We start from the raw sequence: 23,213 nt of genomic DNA, 5'->3' as shown, positions 1-23,213 counted from the left end.
TAACCAGTAATGCATGAATAGAGAAAAAAAAAAGGAAACCTGGAAGGATTAACTTTAAAACTTACTCATTGTGAGTAGAATTATAGATTATTTTTATTTTCTTATTGATTACCTGTAGCTCTTAATTTTTTTTATAATGGTTAGTCAGTATTTCTGCAATGAGAGTTTTTGTTTTAAAGGATTAACTTACAGACTGAGTCTACATTCGCAGGAACTATATTGCAACCCACTCTCAATCTCATTTCTGAGAAGTTCATTCAGGTCCCATCCTCTTTGCTCAACGGCCTGAATTAGTTCTGCAGAGCTGAAGCTTTTTCCCCCCAGCTCTTCTTCAGGAGACAGAAGGAAAGACTATCTTTCCCCATGTTCTTTCACACAAAATCAATGCTCGAGAAAATGTTTCCGTGAATTGAAATCCCACTACAAGATGAGTTGCTGCTCTCGGACTGTGGGGGCTCACACAGACCACCCACCACGACTCTCCACCAAGCCATGGCCTCACACACCACGTAGAGAGAGACAAGAAGGGTGTCCCCGCGCTGGGCTCACTCACCTCGGGGATGCAGTCCTCGTGGGTGACCACGCGAACGATGTCGTCCAGCGGGAGCAGGGAGTTGCACTTTATCTCCGTGTAGACGTTCTTGCCCTCCGTGCAGACAGCCAAGAGCTCGACCAAGTGGATGTGGTACATGAGAGGGCTGTTCTCATCCATCCGGTCCCGCTCCGACCGCATCATCTGGATCAGAGTCTGGAAAGAGGCTCTGTCGTTGTAGAACACAAGGACGTCCTCTCCTGAATTGACCAGCTACAAAAAGGACAGGGCTTGTTTATATTACAAGCTTGCAGGGGTGGAGGCAGAATAACAAAATCTATTCGCAGAGAAAGAAAGGTGTTCTGCTAGCATTTACCTTCCTAAATCAGTCTTATACCTATATTACTAAACTCATCTAGATTGTATTCGTTTATAGAAGTGAACAAGTAAAAATCTTCACATCATAATTTTAATCCACAGAGATAAAAATACAACAGTGGCCATAAAAAAATATTAGGGGGAAAGAAAATCTGCATTAGCTTATCAAGTGGAAATATAGATTGCAAGCTTACACTTGTCTTTCCAAATCTAATAATTAGGCCATATTTTTTTTCTTGTTTTAAATGTTTCCATCTTCTTTTTACACCTTTATAAAGTATCTCCTTTAGAAGTCTTTCATCCACTGTCTTATCTTTTCCATCACAAACTGTCCACTTCTAATTAAGACAGACCCTCCTCCCAAAACACATCAAAAAGTCAAGGCCTTCCTATTCATAACCTGTGCCCTAGGGTGTGTGGCTTCTCACAAATCTATGTAAGAATAAATCAATTTCAGCACTACATAAAATACAAAGATCCAAAAAGGGCTGGCACGGAAGTCAAGAGCTCTAATCATGAGCCAGATGCCAAGATACACTCTTCAGATGGATTCCCTGTGTTTCAGTTTCTTAAAAAATGTTAGCTATTAATGTCATCATCATCTCATTTAATCCGCATAGCCACTCTTCACATCAATCCTGCTGTACTTTCACTTTATGGAAAAGCTCACTGAGGGTTTGAGAGCTCACGGAACACATCCCACGGCCACTAAAGGGGTTCAGCTGACATCTGCAGCCCAGGTTGAGCCACCTCTTAATCACACCACCCTCCTTGCCACTGGAGCTAGAATGCAGACGGGATTACAAATCCAAGTGATAGGTGGATTTACTGGCGATTTCGTTTTTTAAAAAGGTGGAAGGATTAAAGTCAAGTCACGTGGGTGGCAGAGTGGGCCTTTCTGATAAGGGACAACATGCACAGGTGCTGACTTCCCATAACGAACCATATTGAGACTTTTCCTCGATTCCACAGATTAGCTGCTCCTTGAGAATCATCAGGCAAAACGTTTTCAGCTTCATTAGATGAATAATTTTTTTAAAAAGTCCTAATCCACAAGAAGGGAAGCTGTTCTGGCTAACTGGGCCCTGACCACATTTAATCCCCATTCACTATATTTTAGTTCATTTTTCCTCTTTTTTTCTCCCAACTAGAAGAATCCCAGCCAAACTGCCTTAGAATTAATAGATTTGAGATCACCACACAATTACTTTCCTGCCCTTCCATATAGCTCCTGAAGAGGGTGCAAGTTCATACAGACAAGATTAAATAATTTTAAAATTTCTACAGAACACCAGATAAAGGTATAGACATATATGATTGTCACCTCGGCCATGACCATATCTTGGCACTTCTTAATAAATTTCCCTTCTGCCTTGACAATCGTCTGCAAGAACTTTATGTACTGGACGTTCCGGCCGTGAGTTTCTATGCAGTGAACGAAATGCTGAACGACTCTCTCGTTGATCTCACTGCAAAGCTGGAAGTTATTCATGAAGATGTGCTGCATCGTGAGTGCCTCCAGGATCTGGCACGAGAAGGGGGACAAGAGCACAGGGAAACGGTCAAAAGGAAGATAGAAGAGACTAAAAAAGTGAGAAAAAGAAGCATTTAAAGCCACGAAGACATGTTTCTCCATTCCTGCTTTTGTACTGCCTTCTTTCGTGGTAAAGCTTTTCAGTGACATATAATAACACACAGAAAAGTAAATAAATCAATATTATTCAACTAAACAGACTAAAAAGGGAACATCAGCACCCAGATCAACAAACAAAACAGGCCTCCTTTATGCCCCAGCCCAGTTTACTCTCTTGACTTCTATTACCATAGATTAGTTTTGTCTGTTCTTGAACTTCGTGCCCTCTTCTTCACTGATACATGTGTTCTAGGGCAGGAACACATGACAATGTGTTTATCTGTTCTATTGTTGATGGGCATTTGGGGTACTACAGTTTTGATAAATAGCGACACTACTAGTATTACAAATATTAAAATACAGCTGCTCTAGACATTCTTGTACATGTTTTCTGGTAAACTTAACATATGCATTTCTGTTGGGTTTACATCCGAGAGTAGAGTTGCTGGGTCTCAGAGTATAAATACGTTTGGCTTTAGAAGGCACTACCAAACAGCTTTTGAAAGATGTTAATTTATATTCCACATTACAGCTGTTCCATATCCTTGCGAACACTTTTGTATTGTCAGTCTTTTTAATTTTAGTCATATCCTATCGTGCATATATAACTTCATTTGCATTTCTCTGATGACTAATCACGTTGAGCACTTTGTCACATTTATTGGCCATTTGGATACCCTGTAGTGTTCATTCCAGTTTTTTGCCAGTTTTTAAAGTGGGTTGTCTTTTTCCTCACTGACTTTTTTGAGTCTGTTATACATATTCTGGATATGAACTCTTTGCAGATCACATGCATTGCAAATGTCTCCCACTCTCTGGCTTGCCTGTGGATACTCTCAATGGTGTCATTTGACAAACAGAAACTCTTAATTATAATGAAATCCAATTTATCAGTATTTTCCTTAGTAATTAGTGTTCTTTGCATACTGTGTAAGAAAACTTTGCCTATAACACAGTCCTGAAGATATTAGTATGTTATCTTCTAGATTTGTTTTTTACTTTTTACCCAGAGTTGCTGAAGTTTACATTTGGTAGAGGCTCTAAATCTTTTTATCTTTTGCCTTTTCTTTCTCTTAACATGAAAAGAGGGAATATAGGTTGAGTATTCCTTATCTGAAATGCTTGGGACCAGAAGTGTTCTGGATTTCAGAATTTTTGCTTTATACCATCCCGGTTCAGCATCCCAAATCCAAAAATCTGAAATTTGAGCATCATGTTAGCACCCAAAGGTTTCAAATTTTGGAGCATTTTTGATTTTCAGGTTTGGGCTACTGAACCTGTATTATCCTACAATTCATCAATCCTTTTTCTGGAAAGCATTAGCAGTACTAATGAGTGAGAGTGTGTGTATGTATTTATGTGTTAGGTTGGTGCAAAAGTAATTGCGGTTTTGGACCGTGAATTTTAAATCATTATAACTAGGCTCAAACACATATGTACTAATCAAAACAGGAACCATTACAATCAACACATTTTTGTCAATGAGAAATAAGTTTGCTTATTCCTGTAGCGTAAAAATCTGTGCTCCGGGATTCCACAAACTCCTGGAAAGCATTTTCTGTATCCTGCTGATTGTGAAAGCGTTTTCTCTGGAAAAAGTTGTCGAGATGCTTGAAGAAGTGGTAGTGGGTTGGTGAAAGGTCAGGTTATTATGGCGGATGAGGCAAAACTTCATAGTCCCATTCGTTCAACTTTTGAAGTGTTGGCCGTGCAACATGCAGTCGGGCATTGTCATGGAGAGGAACTGGGCCCTTTCTGGTGACCAATGCCAGCTGCAGGTGGTGCAGTTTTCGGTGGATCTTACCAATTTGCTGAGCAGACTTCTCAGATGCAATGGTTTCACTGAGATTCAGAAAGCTGCAGTGGATCAGACTGGCAGCAGACCACCTCACAGTGACCATGACCTGTTTTTGGTGTAAGGTTGGCTTTGGGAAATGCTTTGAAGCTTCTTCTCAGTCCAAACAGTGAGCTAGTTGTCACTGGCTGTCGTATAACATCCACTTTTCGTTGCACATGACAATCCGATCGAGAAATGGTTCGTTGTTGTTGCGTACAAGAAGAGAAATGACACTTCAAAATGACGATTTTTTTATTTTCAGTCAGCTCATGAGGCACCCACTTATCAAGCTTTTTCACCTTTCCAATTTGCTTCAAACGCTGAACGACCGTAGAATGGTCGACCTTGAGTTCTTCAGCAACACCTTGTTAGCTGGTAAGAGGATCAGCTTCAACGATTGCTCTCAATTGGTCATTGTCAACTTCCGATGGCCGGCCACTGCGCTCCTCATCTTCAGGCCTCTTGTCTCCTTTGCAAAACTTCTTGAACCTCCACTGCACTGTATGTTCGTTAGCAGTTCCTGGGCCAAGTGCGTTGTTGATGTTGTGAGTTGTCTCCACTGCTTTACAACCCACTTTGAACTCAAATAAGAAAATTGCTCGAATTTGCTTTTTGTCTAACATCATTTCCATATTCTAAAATACATATAAAATAAACAGCAAGTAATAAGTCATTGGCAAAAAACCATAAAGTGAGAAATGCACATTAAAATGATGTCTAACATTTATTTAAGAAGGTATTCCAATATCAAATGGCAAATTTCAACAATGCTAAAACCATAATTACTTTTGCACCAACCTACACATATACAAAGATGTCCTTTGCGGTATTGTTTACAAAGTCAAAAACTAGAGATTGCCTAATTGTCCATTAATATAAGAATGGTTTTTAAAAAATTACAGCCATTCTATGGAATGTCATTTAACCATCAAAAAGAAAGAGAAAATTTTATGTATCTCTTATTTCAAAGGCAGCCAAGATATCTTGAATGAAAAAAGCAAAACGCAAGACAATGTGCAGTATGTGGCATCATTTTTCTTTAAAAAAATGTATAATACACATACATTTTAAACAACATATTTAACAAACTAACAAGTAATGTAGATATGTTTTATATGGATATATTACATATTTGTACAAACAGAAAACTTCATGCATGATCTCAGAAGATGTGTCTGGAAAGTGAGACTTAGCACTTCTGTGTTGCTGAAATTTGACAGAAGAGCTGTTATTAGGAAAAAATAGAAATGTATCTTATTGCTCTCACCACCTTCCTCCTTCCTCCACCCTCGACCCGCTGGCCATCCTGTGCCCCGAAAGATGAGGAGTATTTACGTCTTCCTGATAATGGTAAAAATGTTCCCATTTGGAATGAATGATACACTGTAAAAAGCCCCAGAAGCCACAACAGCAAAAGAACAAGCTGTTCCTCTTCCCTCTTTCCTGCCCTCCTCCCCCCTCAGATTTGTACACAGGCCTCAAATCTTACCCCTGGGTTGAGAAACAGGTTTATGTGTTTATGTAGCAAAGCTTGATTCTGCTGGTTGCCTGCGCAGAAATTCTGCAGAAATTCATGAGCCAGCCTCATTATCTCCTGCATCTTGGTATCTTCGGCCTGTGTGGGAGGAGGAAGATGAAAGGACAGATAAATTGCTAGGCCAGGAGACCAGCTTCTCCCATGCCTAATGCTTCTGCTAACGTGGGAGTCAGGAGGTGTCTGCTGAGGGCCTGCTGCGGGTACATACTAGGTGTTGTACTGCTGACCCTGAAAAGAAGCCAGTAACTTGGTTGTGCCTCATCCATGAAAACGAAGATTGCACTGGGGAACAAGGGGAGCAATACAGAGAGCCTCTGCCAGTCCCCTGCCCAGCAACGGCTGAGACTTCGGAACCTACTTCTGCAAACAGGGACTGACAGCAGAGCAGGGGCCAACTTCCTCATGATGGTGAGCGCTCGCTCCCCAAACTCACCTCTTTAAGTTGCCCAACCAATGGCACATAATAACTTTTGGCAGCAGATAACGTGGCAGAGTGGAAATCTCCTTAGATTATAAACTAGGGCAGGCGCAGTTGCCCTAACTCATTTCCTTGCCACCTCAGGCATGATTTTTAACCTAAGACTTCGTTTTCCCATCTGCAGAATGGGGACAATACCTGCCCTGGCATTTCACATGGGTGACTGTGTGATTCTCACACACAAAATTATGTGACTCTCATTTCATACATTAAAAGCATAAACAGTATTTGTAAAGAATTAAATATCCTGTAATAAGACAGAGACATAAAACCTACTGCCATTTTGTCCAATTCTGAACAAGCAAACATTCAAGATAGTAAAAACAGAACAAGAATCCCTAAAATGGAAACCATCCTTCATAGTCACACAGCCCACACCGGTCTTCCTAGGTCTTCGCAGCCATAACCTCCTCCCAGAGGCAGGGAGTGCGGCAGCTGGGAACGCAGGCCCTGAAACCGGATAGCCTCGCTTTCTCTCACATCTACAACTTCATGGCTGTGTGACCCGGAGCAAGTTACTTAACCTCTCAGAGCCTCAGTTTTCTCATCTTTCAAATGGAGATAATAAAAGTGCACACTTTACATGGCTGTTAGGAAGATTAAATGAGAAAACTCACATGATGTGCTTATAAAGCGTTTACTTGGTAAGTGTTAGCTATTGGTTGTGGTCTAGACTGAGGTCAGTAAACCTGTTCTTAAAAGGCAAGACAATAAATATCTTAGGTTTAGTGGGTCAAGAGGCAAAATCAAGGACATTATGCAGGTACTCACGTAACTATTTTTTAAAATGTAACAACCACTCTTAGCTGACATGCCGTACAAAAACAGGCAGTGGGCCGGATTTGGCCTATGTCTGTGGTTTGCTAACCCCTGGTCTAGAAATAACTCTGAGAAAACAGGACACATCTGTCAAGAAGTCAAAGAAGAAATCTCAGCTACCAGCTTCGACAATGCACCCAAAACAGGAAAATTAAAGAGGACCTTAGGAGCACGTCCTGGTAAGGTAGAGTGGGGAAATACATTTGCCTCTCATTAACAGGGGGACTCTGGTGAACCCTCTAGCTCCATGAAACCAGAGGGCTGGGGACCAACAGCCACTGCGGGCTGACAGAGGCACAGTGAGCAGTTCTGTGCCTCCATTCCTTCTACTAAAAAAGGATCCGCCGGCACACAAGGGGACTGAAGAGACTTTGTGGTTTGAAGTGGATTTTTATAAGGCAGGAAATCTCCAATCACATCACATATTGTATCACAAGAGGTTACCTGTTCGGGGACCCCTCCACTGTTCTGGAACACTGCAAGAGAAACTGACGCACAAGCCCACGTGCAGACACACCTGTGACCTGGTAAGAGACCTTGCTATCTCCACCCAACGTGGCTTAGGAGTAAGGGAGAGGAAATGGACTCTTTCTTGATACAGTCTTAAAATTGGGGATGAGGGTTGTTTATGGGTGTTTGGTTTTATTTTCATGATGCTGTTTCATATAAATTACTCAAGATGGCTTTGTAGTCATGATAGCCACATGAGCTGCAGTTCTTCACCAACGACACCCAAACGTAAAGGGTGTGGGGAAACGCAGGGTCTGTCCCACGCTGGGCGCTGCGGGGGCGCGTGGGGCCCACTCACCTTCTCGTAGGGAATCTGCAGCAGCTCCAGCACCACGGCGTGCGCGCCCATGTTCCGCAGCAGTCGCTGCTGCTGCTTCCTGCTCTTCCGCACGGTCGCGCTCTCCTGGACGCAGAGTTTGCTGAGTCGAATCAAGATCTGGTGGAAAGAGAGAAACGAACCTCAGAAAACGAGGAACTAGAGGTGGAAAAAGACTGTAAGGGGTCATGCTGGACAGGGAGACAAAAGGGATCACAATGCATTAAAAACCTAAAATGGAGGGAATTCCTCCAATATGTAGCATCTCTGTCGACTGCATCAAACCAAATCTGTGTAAGACTAAGAACACGTTTTCCAGAACAAGCACTGGGTTAGGGCTTCAACAGCCAGTGGGGCAGCTGCAGAGAGACTGCTACAAACGGCGCAGCCTGGCACGACTGCTGCTCTGCAGTAAAACACACAGAGCTCCCAGCCCCCCAACTTTGAACCACCTGTGCAAAGATTTCTAAAGAACTACAGCTCTCACTGGGGACACTGTGCACTGGCCCTGAGATAAATCCTGGACGGAATATCAGTTGGTCCTTAATTCAATCACAAAGCTTCAGAAATATGTGGTACGTATAAAAGGTTGTCCCAAGGAAAGGTGAGGAAACCGAGGACACACAAATAACGTGTGACAGAGCTGGGTTTGGAGCCCAAATCTGATGCTAAAACCCCTGAGCTTCCTCTGAGCTCTGCTTTCTCCCTATTAAACGATATGAAGAAAAAAGCTCACGTCTGTACCTTCAACTTGACCATCCCAAGCTAAAGCTCCTTAGAGAATTCACAGAGAAGGAAAAATGGTGGTGGGGGAGGGGACTTACCTCCTTCACCACTCTGTAGTTGTAGCTGCTGGTGCTTTCATGCTTTTGTGACTTGTTATTCCCCTCCTAGGGACCAAAGTGAACATAAGTGTGGTTTGTACAACCCCTGGGCTACCGTCAGTTGGTTAGGGTTAGCAGCACCCTTTCTGAAAGAACGGGAGTTTTATACTGTTTTCCAATAGCCGTGTTGGGTTCATGCCCGAGTCATCTACCTACTCGCAACTCTCCTCCCTTGGGCGAGGACAGTGGGCCAGGCCAGAGCACAGCTCTATGCCCAAGTGGGTCTGTGAGGGAAGCCTGGTGCTAATTCACTCAGCACCGAAGTCTCCTCTACATGATTCATGGTGACACAGGAGACACAGCTGAACTGATTTTGTACCTTATTTCCCAGTGAAACAGTTGTCACCCTAGCTACTTAACAAGCAGATCTCATGAAAATAAAACACATCCTATAATCTGCACTTATACCTCAAACCAGAGCAGGATGCTTACTTGTTTTGAGAAGCCCACCCATCTACTTTGGCGGTGTAACTTGGGTTTCCGCTCACCTCTGTTTTCTTATGCTCATTTTCACCAGACACACCATCCATGGTCTCATCGGGGCCCTGCCCTTTGTATACCCAGAGCTCTGACTTTTCCACAATGGACCTCAGCTGATCCAAGTCTTGTTTGATCTGTTTGTAGTTGTCCACGTCTTGGCTGGTAACCAGCAGCTGAACCTAATGAACGCAATCCGTTAGGCGCACACAGCAGCTTCTGGGACACACGACACACAAAGGACACACCAACGGGCAAGCTGAGCTACCTGTTTGAAGGCCTGGAGCACCTCCTGCCTCTGACTGAAGTGCCGAAAGAGGAGCTGCAGGGCCCCCGACACTAGGGGCGGGTAGTCGTGCATCGTCAAGTGGAGCAAGACACGGAGGAAGGTTCTGCCGCCGTGATCGTCCAGGTCCAGCGGGGTGTTCTCCTCACTAAAGGAGCATGTGGGAGGGGAAAGGCCCGATGAACCACAGCCGCCTCCGCTCCCGCACCTGGGACCCAGAGACACCTGAACTAGTTAGATTTCTAACACGGTATGCTCAAGTCATGTGACTTGACTTTTCACACTAGCTCCTTTAACAATACAATTTTGCTTTTCTGCAACTATATTGTGGGGGGATGTCACAATTGTCAATTTTTAAACCAAAGTCCCTCCCCTCCCACATATGCCTGTGGGATTTGCTTTGACAAATAGCACATTAGCAAATGCGACGCAAGCAGAGCCTTAATTAGTGCTTGCACCCTGTTGGCTTGTCCCCTTGGGGGAGTCAGCTGCCACACTACAAAGAAGCCCAAGCTAGCAATAGGAGGGGGACAGGGTGGAGGAGGAGGATAGGGAGAGGCCTCACAGGCATCCCTGCCAAGGTGCCAGCCCCAGTCACCACCTCACTACAGCTGCATGACAGACCCAACAGTGCCCAGCAGAAGAACCAGCCGGCTTAGCCCCAGTTAGCCTATGGAGCTGAGAGAGGCAATAAAATGGTTGTTGTTTGAATCCTTAAGTTTTTTGGAGTAATATGTTATACAGCAATAGATAATCAAACCAAGTGTGTCAATTACAAGAACTATGTGCATAGGGTATTTTATGCTGATAGGTATATCAGTTTCATAATAGTAACATTTTAAGTCAAAATTGAGCAATGTGATATTTTTAAAAGGGCTTCAGACTTTAATATCAGGAACAATGAAAGAAAAGATTGTGCTTTCTTTGTTGCATAGCCTATAAAGAGCTCAGGGATAAAACAGCCCAGCAGCAGCAAAATGACATAATCTCACTAACCTCACTCTGATTTGAGCCCCCTCTCTCTATTCTTTCTTTTGACTGTATTTCTTCACCATTTAAAAATAATCTTGTAATGTATATGTTTTGGGAAACCTCCTTAAATCCTTTCTGTCCTAGGCAGGAAACACACTCACCCACCAAGCCAACTGAGATAACTCTGACTTGTGTACTAAGAGTTCCAAAGAAAGCATTAAAACAACCTAATTCCAAAGACTAAATATTTACTAATACAGTCAAGGAACAGCCTTTGAGAGCTATAGAAGAGCAGTCTTCCCAACTGTAGAACCACCTATAAAACAGTAACTGAAAATATACTTTCCTTCCTCCAAAGATGCCTTCTGCTTGCTCTTCAATGTGTTCAAAGTCAAGAGCACCTGAAAAGTTAGAGAACACAACTTCAGATGCAGGAAGGTCTGAAAATATGATGCTGGCGAATTTATCAAAAAGTTTTACAGGGGCAAAGCTATTGGGTTAACCCCAAATTTTCCAGAATCATATATTGTAAAACTCTGAAGCCAGCCAGCCCAGATGATGCTATCCAATGTCCCACATTCCTGCTGCCATTTTCCCCTCACTGCATGGCCCCCTGCTAAAGGGGAGTGATGACCTCCTCCAAGAAAGCTTGGGCTTGGTACGTGGGATTATTTGTACCAGTACCCTCTCCCTTACCCTTCACCACTATCTCCTGGGCAGGGCAAACTTCCAACATGAGTCAAAGCTGCTAGTGGACCATAATGAATCAAAGATGCTACTGGACAATAAGGTTTCTTGGAGAGTTTTTATTTGTTATTATTTTCATTTTGGGTTATTGGGGGGGGACTTCATAGATAACCGCAACACTAGAAACCTCAGCTGTCCGATGCCTAAGACCCTCCAAGAGGGAAGGAAACAAGATCCATCCCAGGAGGAATCTGGGCTCTTTCAATTATTCCCTTGCCCAAAAAGAGTAATATTGTGTATTAAAATACAATAATCCTCCAAAACATTCTCATTTTTTACCTTTTTTCTACAACTGTTTGGATTCCCAGTTTTCATCAGACCCAGGTCCCACCCCATGGCTGAAATTCCATTCTGGAATCACTAACCTGGTACGTTACTGGGCCCTTCTTGGCTGCTGTTTGCAGAGGATGTTTCCGAAGTCTGGGAATTGCTTTCATCAAACTCACGCTTAAATATACACAGGAGGCAGGAGATCCTATAATCCAACCTCACATTCAAAATAAACTAAAGATTCAAGTGGAAATGGAAACAGATTGGTTACATTAACATGCCACCTTGAACACTTTGCCAAGCCGCTGCACTCTGGCGGGGCCTGGTATCAGCTGCATCCATTACCTTAAGCACTAAGTGAGTCAAATATTTGGCTTAGATTTCAACAGTCATCTTAGCAGCAGCAGACTTCCATGGGGCGTGTCAGATCAGCCCACAGCACCTTAGCGTCTACTGTAAACTTCTGCATCCTGGCAATGAATTTAGCAACTGGAACACTAAATCACTCACTCCTGGCTCCAGCCTCTGTAAAGCATTACTTCATGGCACTAAGTATTGAAGGCCAACTCTGGGCTCAACACCGACAAGAGTGAAGTTGCCTGCTTTGAATTTAAGAGAATTGACAGAGCTTTGTTTTTGCTCCTGAAAATTAGCTTGGTTCATATTTTCTATGTCCAGTTGTTTCCTCTGATTCAGGTACAAGCCCTCGGGGACGTCTTTCACTTCCTATATTCCCTCACCCTCTATTCCAGCACACGGTCACTTTTTCCAGGATTGTTGCTAGAACCAAGAAGAAAGATCGACCAGCTGGTGTTATTTAAGGATCTCACTGAAATTCTTCCTTGTGTTCTCTCCCTATCTCAGCTTTGCCCTCTTGGCAACCTTCCCCAGTCTCAGGGCTGCCACCTCTCCCAGGTGGAGACAGATCCTTGGCCAGCATCCAAGTCTCAGTTTATGTTTCCTACTGCCTGTTGGACACCCATTTGGTATCTTCCCAGAGACTCAAACTCAGTGTTGTGCAAAACCAACCGTGATGGTTAATTTTAGGCATTAACTTGACTGGATTATGGGATAACCTAGGCTAGCTGGTAAAGCATTATTTCTAGGTATGTCTGCGAGGGTGTTTGTGAAAGAGATCGGCATTTGAATCTGTGGACTGAGTAAAGGAGGTCTGCACTCACCCAGAATGGGTGGGCACCATCGAATCCCTCAAAAGCCCGGAAAGAACAAAAAGGTGGAGGAAGAGCAAATTTGCTCTCTTCTGGAGCTGGGACACTCATCTTCTCCTGCCCTCAGACACCAGAGCGCTGGGTTCTCGGGCTTTGGGCCTTGGACTTAGAGTCTCACCACCAGCTCTCCTGCTTCTCAGGCCTTGGGACTCAGGACTGAATTACACCACTGGTTCTCCTGGGTCTCAGCTTGCAGACCACACTGGAATTTCTCAGCCCCCATAACTACATCACCCAATGCCCTCTTGTGTATCTGCACATATCCTATGGGTTCTGTTTCTCTGGAAAACCCTGACTAACCCCCTAACAGTGGCAGTCCTGCCTTAATCTACTTTTTCACCTGGGCCCCCTTAACCTCAGTCAATCTCAGGATCTTCAGCGCCTCCTTCCTGGATACACACATCCAATCAGAGACTGTGCCTGGTGGTTCTCCGTCTGCCACTTCTCACGGGTTTCTCCCCTGCTGCCATTCATCCCTGCTCAAGTCCTCATCCTTTCCCACCTGGGCCACCAACAGAACCAAATGCATCACACCTACCTCCCAAAGGTGCTTTTTCTTATGTGAGCTCCCTGCTTGAAGACTTTCAAAAGCTCACCACAGAATAAAGTCTTAACACCTGAGACACCCAGAACTCCCTAGAATGTGGCCCGGTTCTCCCTTCCAACCTCATTTCTGATAACTGCCCTTCAACAGTCCATGTCTGCCCTGCCCAAGGAGAACTGCTGACTGACCCACACCCCACGGCCACCTGCTTCAAGCCCCTCCATCCACCTGAGAAGAGCCTCTCATTTCCATACACACCAAGCCTGTCCATGCTTGAAGGCTCCTCTGTAAAACCTTCTCTGATCTCTACCCTTCAGAGTCACGTGAGAACACTTGTGGCTCAGGAGAACACTTTTCTCATGGTTTCATGTCCAAATGCACACAGCTTCATCACACTGTACCCTCCTTAGACTATAACCCCTTGTGAATGCAGCCCCTGTCCGAATCCTTTCTGCATTCCTCACGGCACCCTGCAAAGTGCCTCAGACACAGGAGGGGCCGGTAAGCACCTGCGGAAAGAATGACTCAATCGCCAGTCATTCTCACACCACTACGGTAAGCAGACCTCAAGATGCAACCAAGTTGTGCACTGTGTCATTTCTAATAAGCATACATGACACTAACTTAAGAAACCTTGCTCTACTTTTGGTCCGGCATAAATTCACTAACGTTTCTCCTTTACTTAAAGCTATTCTTTATTGTCCTAAGCAGACTTTGAGGAGTCCCAGTCATGCTTTCAAAGCATTGGTAAAATGTGATCTCAGACTCAAAAAAAGAAAAGAAATCCTCAAGTCTATACACAGTCATAAATATCTACTATATCTCGTAGGATTGAGATTAGGCGACATGGGATAAAACAGAAAGGTGCTAACATGATTCTCTCCATTTAGGAGCAGAGGATTTTGCTGATGAGTAAAAATTACCTGCGTGGTACAGAAGAGGGAAGCACAGGTTGTCGGGGTTAAGTTGTGGTAAGGATCTCACACGGATAGGCTAGAACGCTACCCCAACTCGCCTACACAAGGACTCTGCTCTTAACAATTCTCTTTCCTACATCAACTTCCCCCTTTCTACATGATCATTCCCATTCACCATACAAACTTAAATCTACCCACTTAAAAATTGCAACAAAAATGAAACCTTCCAGTTACCAACAATCGCTCTCTGTCCATCCCCCCACTTCTCTGTGCATCTTTACAGTCCATCTGACCAAAAAGTTACATATCTTTACTCCTTGGAATCATCTTCTCCCATTCTTGAACCCAACCTGTGCCCAAACCTGCTCCAACACAGGGTCTTTGCATTTGCTGTTCCCTCTGCCTGGGACACTCTTTTCCTAGATATCCACAAGGCCAGTGCCTTGCTTCATTCAGGTCACCTTCCTGGAGAGGCCTTCTCTGCTAAGCCCATCAGATGCAGTATCCCTGGGCCCACATCCCCCACAGTTTCCAAGGCATCCTGACCCTCCTTTATATTTTAACATTTCATAGCACTTGGTTTTAATATATGCCTACGCCCCCTATCAAAATCTAAGTTCTTTGGGAGCAGGAATTTAATCTATTTTGTTCCTTGCTAGGTCCCCAGTGCGAAAAGGGACTTGGTACAGAGTTGGTCTTAATAAATATTTCTTGAATGAATGAATGGATACAAAATGAAAAAGGGAGGGAACAAAGAGGCTCTGCAAAGTTAATGGAACCTTGAACTGAATCATGAATAAGCCACATGGAGGAGCAGGTAAGTGAACTCTAAGCTGAGGGGATGCAGGGAGGCCAAGGACTATGGAAAGCTGAGGTCACTACGGGATGTTCTGGCCTGGCTGGAGCGATAGCCACATTGGGGAAGGGTGGAGATGACAGTAAAGGGATTAAGAGAAGCCAGCGCACAAATGACATGGAGGGATGAACTGAGAATGTGGCCCCCACTTTCTTCCCAGAGAGCCCTGGGTTCTGTCAAAGCAGAGAGACTGGATCTGGAGGGTGCCCCTGTGAAGCCCCTGCCCCTGGCTGATGGGTACCTGGAGTATCTCAATGATCTTCAGCTTGGTGTCCATAACCATGATGTCCTCCTTCTCTGGCTCTGCCTGCTTCACGTTGCCCTCGGGGGCGGCAGCCATGGGAGTCATGGGCAAAAAGCCTCCTCCCCGGAGCACCACCTGGGTCATCAGTTCTCCCACTCCGTGAATAGACCTCATCACGTTACTGCCTAGGAAGGGCCAGGACAGACCACGGTCACATCTGTAGACAGCCGGAGGCATCTGTCATTCTGTAACATGTCCCTATTGCAATACACTCTCAGGCCCCTGGGAACCTGAAAAGGTCAATGCACACCAAAAACTTGGGACTTCTGATAGTGGAAAGAGTGTGGGCTCTGAAATCCCCAAAGGAGCATTTCTGTATATTAATTCATCTGCCACATTTTATCAGTCACCAACTATGTGCTTGTTACTATGCACAGAATTAGGGATATAAGAGTTAACAAGGCACAAATCCTGGTACTGCTACCAAAAGCTGCTTGATCTTGGGTACGTTATATTACCTCTGAGGTTCAGTTTCCTCTTTCATAAAATGAAAATAAAGGAGGCTTAAATGATACAGTATACACAACAAAAGCCTTAAATGATATAACATACACAAAATGACTAAACACAGGACCTAGCAAATAGTGGGAGATAAATCAATGTACTTTTTCTCTTCTAGCTGTAGAAGACCAGTTAAACAAAAATCTATACGTGATCTAACAAACATGTGCTACTCTGACCCTGAACCAGAGGAAGAAATAAACACATGAGGGCAGGTTTTCCTATCCAAAGAATTCACAAAGTGGAAATAGCTACCAAGAAACAAGCCTGGCTTTTATTTCGTCATATACGAATATTGTCATCAAGGGCCTCATGAATATCAAGAACAATGACAAGACATGCATTTTTGAAAGAGAAACATTCAAAATGTTAGGTAACTTTCAAATTATTCAACAAAATATATACACAGACTCCCATACATGAATACAAAGGAAAAGCAGCAAAATGTTAAAATCATGGACTCTAAGTCATAGGTATATGGGACCCCACTGTACTGTTCTTTCTGCTTTTCTTTAAACAGTATTTGAAAATGTTCACGATGGAAAGTTGGGAAGGAACAGACGAGGAAAGAAGACGGCGTCACACATAAGGTATGGCATGCGTGTAACAGGAAAGGCTGGGAGGGCATCTCTCAGATGTATGGGCACCATCAGATACTCACTCTTCAGCTTCTCCACATCATTGTTACCTTTATTCTCTTCTCCTTTCGCCATCTTGCTGATGGGGAAGATGGTCGTCACATGCACACAGTCCAATATGGCCAGGAGGATCTTGGTTAATCGCAGAAGGTCGGAGAAGTTGTAGAAACCAAAGTATATCAGATTCCTAGCTAAATTTACAACCTATTGTATTAAAAAAAAAAAAAAAAAAGAAGACGATGGTATTTTATAAATTGCATCCTTCAGTTCCATTTAATATTGACAATTTAAAACTGACAGATGTTGGCCTTCCTAACAGTAAGGGAAGGTATATACTTTGCTTGCAATTTCTGATAACATTTCATTTGGTTTCATACAGAGGAAAAATAAGAAATGGAAACCTGCAAAACTACTGACCTGCTTTGATGACTAGTTAACTTTTTAAAAAAATGACCTAACCATTTGGTCTGCACGGCTTCCCAGGAATAATATTGGGCAAGAAGAGTTATTCCTAGCAAGGACATGGAAAACAACACTGCAGTCCTCAGAAATATAACTCTTACAAGGCAAAAGTGGTCTCAGAAACATTTTCACTCAAAGGCAGTAAGGATCTATGTTCCTCAAATGGTTAATCTACGGAAGATCCCAAGCACAGTCTGTTTCTCTCCTGTCATTGTTAATACAAAGTACAGAGTATGCATGATGTTCTATCCTTCTATGTGATTCAATTCACTGTGCGTATTTCTTTTAAGAATGTAACTACTACTAAGCCAAGGGACTCCTATCAGTTCTATTTTACACTGGAAAAACTGAGCTCAATTTCTTTTCATTAAAAAACTAGAACATCATGATAAAAAAAATCACCACCCACTCCAATATTTTCTATTTACCCCAGAGAAAAGTGACCACTGAAATACAGATAACGCACATAGATCATTTCGTTATGACTTACCTCAAACGTAAGCTTATTTTTCTCCTTATCAGAGAAAGGAAACCTCTGACAAACCACATCTCTTAAATACTCCTCCACAAACTCCATGGTCTGAGCAAACCTCTCCTTAATTTCATCTTTGGAAGCTCCACTACTATCATAGCTGAAAGGAAAGAAAGGAAAGGAAAGGAAATTTCAGGTTCCTCCTGTTGAGGCCTTCTCGGGCCTCTCAGCCTCAAAAGTCAACGTCCCCCAACCCTTCCTATCCTTTGACTCTAACTTTGTTTTTATCTCCTTAGCACATATCACCAGCGTACATATTTTAGTCACTTATCTTGTCTACTGTCTGTCTTCCCCCAACTAGCGTAGAGGTAGTTTTCTAGGTTACTCACTGATATAGTCCTTGGCACACAGTACACACTTAAGTATTGGTAGAATGAAAGAGGGAGATAAACAAGAGATATAAAAACACAATTATGCCATCCTTTACATTCCTTAGGGAAGAAATATTTGCCATCCACTTAATTTTATTTTAAGCTTAAAGAAAAAAAATCACTTCATCTTTCTTCTGTGATTTAACTAGACCACTTGTGGTTTATCTACTGCTGTACAGAGTATTACAAACATGAGGTTTTAAAGCGACCAGAGGGAGAAGGGGCAGGCTCACTCATCGATGGCGATCTCAGAGGGAATCTCCGACCAGAGGCGCGCGTATTTCACGGGCGTGACCTGCTCCTGGGGATCCCGGTCCACGTGCATGTGAAGCATGAGACGGCAGAAGGACGCCCGCAGGTCGTAGGGCAGGTTCTCGTCAGACATGCAGCGGAGAATGAGATCTACGTCCAGCTGGCCTGAGATTTCGTTGATGGCCAAGTACTGGCGGTCCAGACACATCCTAGCAAAGAGGTTCAGCTGATACCTGGAGGAAAGAAAGGTGACGTGAGGCTCACTCTCCAGAGACATTCAGGATGAATGGAAACACACTGCGGGATAGTTCAGATGGCCCCAACTTTTATAGGAGTGACATTCAGTCATCAGAACTTATACGTCAACACCCCTAAATTGCTCTCGTACACCGGATTTTGGCTTTGGTACCAAGCAGATAAAGAACAATTCGAGCTATGCCATAGAGTGTGGGTTGACAGCTAACAGTAAACACACGTTTATTCAGCTGTGTCGGAGCAATTATGTCACCATCTGATTCTATTAGGCCCTTATCTTATAAAATAAATGGGAGAAGACGGGTTAGGTCTAAGATGGCTGTCTATTTCTTTCTCTTCAGCTGTTTTTATACAGTACATTCAATACCATGTAGGGGCTGGGTGTGGGGACTGACACCTGTAATCCCAGCACTTTGGGAGGCTGAAGTGGAAGGATCGCTTGAGGCCAGGAGTTCAAGACCAACCTGTTCAACATAATGAGACTCTGTCTCTACACAAAATTAAAAAAAAAAAAAAAAAAAAAAAATCAGCCACGTGTGGTGGCATGCACCTATAGTCCCTGCCACTTGGGAGGCTGAGGCAGGAGGATCACTTGAGCCTAGGAGTTCAAGGTTAGAGTGAGCTATGACTGCACCATTGCACTCTAGCCTGGACGACAGAGCAAGACCCTGTCGCTAAAAAAATAAATAAATAAGAATAAAAACCATGTAGGAAATGCTAAAGGTACTACCCACATTGAGTTTAATTAGAAATTTTATAACATTCTTAGGATCTTATATGACATGTGAAAAAAATTTGATATACAAAAGTAGGGGACTCCTTACTTTTCTTTTTCATTCAATTACATCAAATTACAAGTGAACTTTGCTAATCTCAACTTGACCTGCTGAGGCAACTCTTTCTCCTTGACTTGTGAGAAGATTCATCAAGCATTGAAAGAGTAAACATGCACGCAATGTGAAATAATAGTAAAGCCATAAGCTTTCAAACTGGCAGGCAGATACTGGCTTCTGAATTTAAAATTCTATGTGTTACCAATAACCACGATTTTAAAATATTCTCAGGCTTACTAAATATCAGGGAAATGCTTAGACATGATTCTATTTCACACTCACAAAATTAACAAAAATTAAAAAGTATCACAAAATTGAAAGTTTGCAAAGGCACGAGGAAATAAAAGTGGTCATCTACAACTGGTGGGAATATACACTGAAACATCCAATTTAGGACTGTTTATTAAAGTTTAAAATGTGAATATCTTCCAATCCAGCTCCTGGTGTGCAATGAAAACTCATACACACACGCACACATTTTCAGACAAATTTGAACATGGATGTTCCCTGATATGAAGAACTAAACTGTGTCATATGATGAAATATCAAGCAATGAAAATGTGATATATTAATAAAGTAGAATACTATTCAGCCATCAAAATTAAAGAAATAGATCTATCTACCTCTATTAATACAGATACATTTCAGAAACAATATTAAATAAATAAGGCAAGTTTTAGAATAGCATTTAGAGTATGGTACTTACTGGTGTACCTTAACATTTTTCATAAAATTTTAAGAACAGATAAAATACCATGTATGATTTATGAATGCATTCAAATGTAGTGAAATAGAAATACACAGAGAATGTGAAAGGATGCACATCCCACGCATGAATGGAAGGGAGGAGAATAGAATATAGAAGGTAAGAAAAAGCATTTTAACTGCAAAGTTTTATTTATTTTATTAAAAAATACTGGAAGCACTGTATCCTTCCACTTTTGTAAGTATTTATTGGTTCATTTCTCTTCCCTCCCAGTGGCAGGGCTAGCAGGTCCTAGAGCTGGAGCCAAGGAGACACCGGTCGGGACCCAGGTGACGAGCAGCAGAGGTGAGGCTGGTGACACAGCGGGATGAGCAAACAGGTAAGCAAACAGGTAAGCACACCGGGAACAACGGTGGCCAGTCGGAGTTAGGAAACGGAAGGGGCTGGAGTGATCCCTTTCGTGTTGGGATAGAACTGGAAGTATGAGTGGAAACTCAAGGTTTTCATTGCATATTTGTATAGACAGATGTAGAAATAGATGTGTGTATGTACTTATATAAAAATACACATATACGTGGGAATACACCACCCCACCACCACCACCACCACCACCACCACCTCTGTCTGTAAACGTTCCATGGGATTGGCACTATCACCTCTATTTTGCAGATAAAGAAACTGAAGCATAAAGTCTAACTTGACCAAAGTTAAAAAACTACCAAGCAGAGAGGCCGGGATTTGAACCCAGGGAGCCTGCCCCCACCTACTGCCACATCTCCGTGCCGTGCTGCTGACAACTGCCAGCAGGCGCTGATGCAACCACCCACCCTTCTTGTGACCCAGCCACACCCTGATGTCTAGTGACTGAGGATCGCTGAAATCTCATCCTCTAAACTCCTGAAATACACATCTGGCTTTTTGTTAGATAATCTTACCCTAAGACACCTTATGATTCCTTGGAGTAAACAACAAATACGCAATTCATTCTTAAGTGCCGCCCTTTCGGGGCACCCAACCCAAGCCCCACACGTCTCCTGTTCACCTGTAGTAGCTGAGAACGTCTCGGTCTTCCTTCTGCCCTTCTTTGGCATCCTGCGCCAGTTCCCGCACACTCTTACTGCGAATCTCTTTGTTGCTGTCCCTCCAAAACAGCCACACCTCTTCCTCATCTTCCCCTGCCTCCAGAGCATTCTCTCCCGTAGACACGCCTTCAAATTCAAAACGAGAAAGAACCAACCTAGAAAATAAGACGAGGGAAAAGTCATTATTTTTGACATCGTTATAAATCTAGCTTTGCTTTCAGCATAAAGACACACAGCCACTTGGTTTTGTATCTTTCTCATGGGCAGAGCCACAAAGAGCCTAATGTTAACCTCTTCATACACTGTAACCCAGTGGTTCTCAACTGGGGTGATTTTGTCCCCAGTGGACGTTTGGTAATGTCTGGAGACATCTTTGGTTGTCACAACAGAAAGGGAGGGGTACTGCTGTCATCTAGTGGGTAGAGGCTGGGGACACTGCTGAACATCCTACAATGCACACGACAGTCCCCACAACAAAGAATTATCCAGCCCAAAATGTCAAAATGCCAAGGTTGAGAAATCCTGCATCAGCCCAAGCCCAACATGGAGTTATGCATGAGGGAAAAAAAGAATCACTAGCTTAGGGCATCATTTAGCACTTTCTATAAACGCTATCCACATTACTGACACCATACTTGTCAGGAAAACTGCTCCTTTGCCAGAAATGAATCACCAAAACTCCTGTGGACAAATAAACACCTTTTCAGCAGTGATAAAACTCTTCCCAACACCGACTTACTATAATAACAGTGAATATTAATTACGCCCTTTAGATTTTTTAATTGATGATCACACTTATTAAAGAATCTTAAACTCTTAAGATTAAACTACGTGTGTGTAAAAATGCTCCCTGGTGAGTTTACGTGACTTTTAAACCTGTATGTAAAGTAAGTGACACCATTGTGCAGAAGAGGCCACACCAAAAACAAACTCAATAATTCTTTAAATCAAGACTTTTCTAAACGGAAGATCAAATGCCAACCACCCTGACTTCAGACCAACTCAAGAAACTAAGGGGTTAGGCTTTATTACTCACGAGCACAAATATCCACTGACCCACACATTTTCCATCTCGACCCCTTCCTTGTCTTTATCGTAAACCCGGACCCCACTCACTTGGTCTCGATCAGGATGTCGGCGTTGGTGGGATTCAGCACAGCTTTGCATATCAGTTCCTGAGTCACTGGAATCGATTTGTTCATGGAGACACAGAGGTCAGAGAGGTAATCTAAGAATCTATCCAGAAACAGAAAGAGAGCAAAACGTTTTCTGTAGACAGAGCAGAGGCTTGGCTCTTGGAGCCTGACTCTTCTCTGGGGGACACATCCAACATCCCCTGAACAGAAGTCAGTGACACTTTAGGTTTTGGTGCCAGTGTCTACGGCACCACCAGAAACCCAGATGCCACACAGAAGAAGACAGAAGCAAAGGAGGGAGATGGCAGTGGCTGTGGTCAAGGCAGAGGGGAGGAAAAAGTGGGAAGGAACAAGACGAGAAAGCGGGTCACACGACGAAGGACCAGAAAGCGCACGGGAGCCGGAGCTGTGAGGGGCGAGGCCCTGACGTTCGCCTGCTTGGTGGGAACGTCACCAAGTTCTGATACGGACGTTGTTTGGGGAAATTCCTTAACCTCACTGTGCTTCGGTTTTCTCATCCACAGAGGAGGATGACGTGTCACTTTGGAGGGCCGTCCCGAGGAGCAAGGGAGAGAATTCATGGAAATGCCTCCTCAGCTCATTCCCCGGCACGTGCGCGGGCTCCGGAAAACACTGGCTATTTTTACGGGTGGTAGTAGGCATTTTTACAGCAACCCTAAATGGTTTCATCTCCAGTGTGACTATCTGTGACACCCACACGGTAAACGGCTTCCCACTCCTCCTGAAACAGTGTGAGTCTTAATTAGAAGGAGAAGAGAAGGGGAGGGGCGGGGAGGGGAGAGTGGAAGATCTGCATGAATGAGACAGAATGGACAGAATTCAGTGATGCCAATAACAACACTCAGGGAACAACTGAGTTTGCAAAAGATTCTTGCTATTGATATTTAATTTGCCGGGG

General features: G+C 43.4%; 1 protein-coding gene across 1 annotated transcript in view; it reads right to left on the bottom strand.

Annotated features, from left to right (window-relative positions):
• ITPR1 (inositol 1,4,5-trisphosphate receptor type 1) overlaps positions 1-23,213 on the bottom strand; it is a 320,526-nt gene that overhangs the window by 146,345 nt on the left and 150,968 nt on the right. Inside the window, exons 19-33 of the mRNA XM_069476048.1 lie at positions 22,275-22,394; positions 21,119-21,313; positions 18,264-18,515; positions 17,618-17,759; positions 16,689-16,869; positions 15,464-15,651; positions 11,772-11,910; positions 11,002-11,060; positions 9,670-9,831; positions 9,413-9,583; positions 8,865-8,930; positions 8,023-8,160; positions 5,870-5,995; positions 2,235-2,435; positions 554-805 (exon numbers count right to left, since the gene is read on the bottom strand). Coding sequence (XP_069332149.1) covers positions 554-805; positions 2,235-2,435; positions 5,870-5,995; positions 8,023-8,160; positions 8,865-8,930; positions 9,413-9,583; positions 9,670-9,831; positions 11,002-11,060; positions 11,772-11,910; positions 15,464-15,651; positions 16,689-16,869; positions 17,618-17,759; positions 18,264-18,515; positions 21,119-21,313; positions 22,275-22,394 — 2,392 coding nt within the window. The remainder of the gene's footprint in view (positions 1-553; positions 806-2,234; positions 2,436-5,869; positions 5,996-8,022; positions 8,161-8,864; positions 8,931-9,412; positions 9,584-9,669; positions 9,832-11,001; positions 11,061-11,771; positions 11,911-15,463; positions 15,652-16,688; positions 16,870-17,617; positions 17,760-18,263; positions 18,516-21,118; positions 21,314-22,274; positions 22,395-23,213) is intronic.

The sequence above is a fragment of the Eulemur rufifrons genome, chromosome 7 (assembly GCF_041146395.1).
Source record: "Eulemur rufifrons isolate Redbay chromosome 7, OSU_ERuf_1, whole genome shotgun sequence".
NCBI lineage: Eukaryota > Metazoa > Chordata > Mammalia > Primates > Lemuridae > Eulemur > Eulemur rufifrons.
The sequence above is the reverse complement of the archived record's forward strand: the minus strand, read 5'-3'. Positions and strand labels throughout refer to the sequence as shown.